The 1,889-nt window shown below is 35.8% G+C and overlaps 1 protein-coding gene across 1 annotated transcript; it reads right to left on the bottom strand.

The window, feature by feature from the left end:
* Positions 1 to 795: 795 nt before the first annotated feature.
* Positions 796 to 1,584, bottom strand: LOC117118936 (probable E3 ubiquitin-protein ligase HECTD4; the record flags this gene model as incomplete). The annotated part of the gene is made up of 2 exons (XM_033263668.1): positions 796 to 1,171; positions 1,438 to 1,584. Coding segments are annotated over 2 exons (523 nt in total), but the record flags the coding sequence as incomplete, so codon positions are not given.
* Between the last annotated feature and the right edge of the window lie 305 nt (positions 1,585 to 1,889).

The following is a 1,889-nucleotide window of genomic DNA, read 5'->3' as shown; positions in this document are numbered from 1 at the left end:
TCATTTATATATTAATATATAAATATAAAGGAAATGTGAAGTAACAAATCCAAAAAAAGAAAGACTACCAAATACATTGTCCAAAAATTTGCTTGGTGGCAAATGACAGAAGTGGTACATTCCATTGTCAGTTTAAGGTATCTGTTACGGGTCTATCCTATTTGCATGTCTTTTCATTTATATAATAATATATAAATATAAAGGAAATGTGAAGTAAACAATCCAAAAAAAAGAAAGACCACCAAATACATTGTCCAAAAATTTGCTTGATGGCAAATGACAGAAGTGGTACATCATTAATCAAAAACACATCAAGCAAATTAATGGTAAATAGGTATTTTTTTGGATTAAACTCATTTGTGTGGCCTGAAGCTGTAGGTTGGAGTTGAACAGCTTGGCGGTTAAGATGCTCACCCTCCAATACCAGGGGCCTATGTTCAATTCCTGTCAGTGTTACAGGAATTTTTCACACAACCAAAACAACTCTACTTCCTAAACCTCATATTGAGATTTTTGTGAATGGGATTGCACCTACAAGTGCAGTGATATATTTTCTACTGACAATCCTTGGTGCATGTGTAAAATGGCATCCTGGATATCCAGCAAACTCCATAACTCATTGCCATCAAACCAAATTTAACAACTCGTATTATTTAATCATTTTAACAACATAGCATATTTTAAGTGAGCAAACTTATTGTAAAAATACATAAAGGCTCCGACAGGTTCAATTCTAATAAGAACAAGCTCATGTAAACTAATTTACCAGAACTAAAGTTTGATCAAAGCTCTAACCTGAGAACAAGACAGGCTTCCTGCTGTGCTCCTTCCGTAATGTGGTCATCCTTGGCTGTCAAGATGTGCCAGAGAGCTGCTCTGTTCTTTTGCAGAAGTTCAATCTCCACATCACTCTTCCTCTTAAACATGGATGACTTGATGACCACTTGTAAAACCATCAACATACATTGAGCCGTTTGCATGTTTTTATTGTCCAGAGCAATCTTCAAGATCTGTTGAACCCTAATCAGGAATGGCATGTCTACCGCTTGCTGTCCAAGCAGGATCCGTCCAAGAGATGTCATCAGAAGATCACTATGAGCCTTGTGACAGCAGGTACTTCCGATATGGAGAAGCAGTTGACTGATTACTTCTGATATTGGTAATGTATCTTCTGGAAGGTTCAATAATTCATTAATGAGAATGGATGCTTTTCTTGCTAAGTTCAACAACAACAATCAAGTTTTAAAAAAAGAAACAAATACTAAACTACAAAAAAAAAAATTGCAATGCAATGAAAAGAATTGGTCTCTACAATTTTGAATAATACAGTAGATCTCAGGGAAGAATATAAGTACACTGTATTTCCATACACTCCTAGCCAGTGACAAAGTAATTATAGAAATATATGTACTGTAAATGATGATATAACAGACTTACCTGAGGGTGGCTGCTGTTGAGTTGGAGGTTCCACTCCAAGTTGACGGTGGACATGGTGAGGGGCCCTAAGCCCAGGATTGTACCACTGATCAACCCAATCATTTGAACAGGTCCATATCATATCATTTATTACATCATAACACACACCTAAATAGTGGTTTTAAAGAACATTTAACAAGATTTTAAAATGCCATATTTTTATTTCAGAAATGGAACCTATGTTGGTTACAGTGCGAGCATATGGTGTGGTGTGGTGCATGTGGGCTTCCAATCGAAAAATTGGGTTTGAGATTGACAACCTATTTGTGTCAAAGGCACTATATCCATGAAGCAAAATAGAGAATAACTGTTATGTTCTAGCTGAGATACTAGCACAATGAAAACTTTGTTGCAAAATCCCTACAAACCCTACAAACAATGATCTTGAAAATATCGGGTAAGCATTTTTTTTT

The sequence above is a fragment of the Anneissia japonica genome, unplaced genomic scaffold (genome assembly GCF_011630105.1).
Source record: "Anneissia japonica isolate Jap-2015-1 unplaced genomic scaffold, ASM1163010v1 scaffold38694_len2048_cov188, whole genome shotgun sequence".
Lineage (NCBI taxonomy): Eukaryota > Metazoa > Echinodermata > Crinoidea > Comatulida > Comatulidae > Anneissia > Anneissia japonica.
Note: the sequence above shows the minus strand (reverse complement) of the source record. Positions and strands in the feature narration are given on the sequence as shown.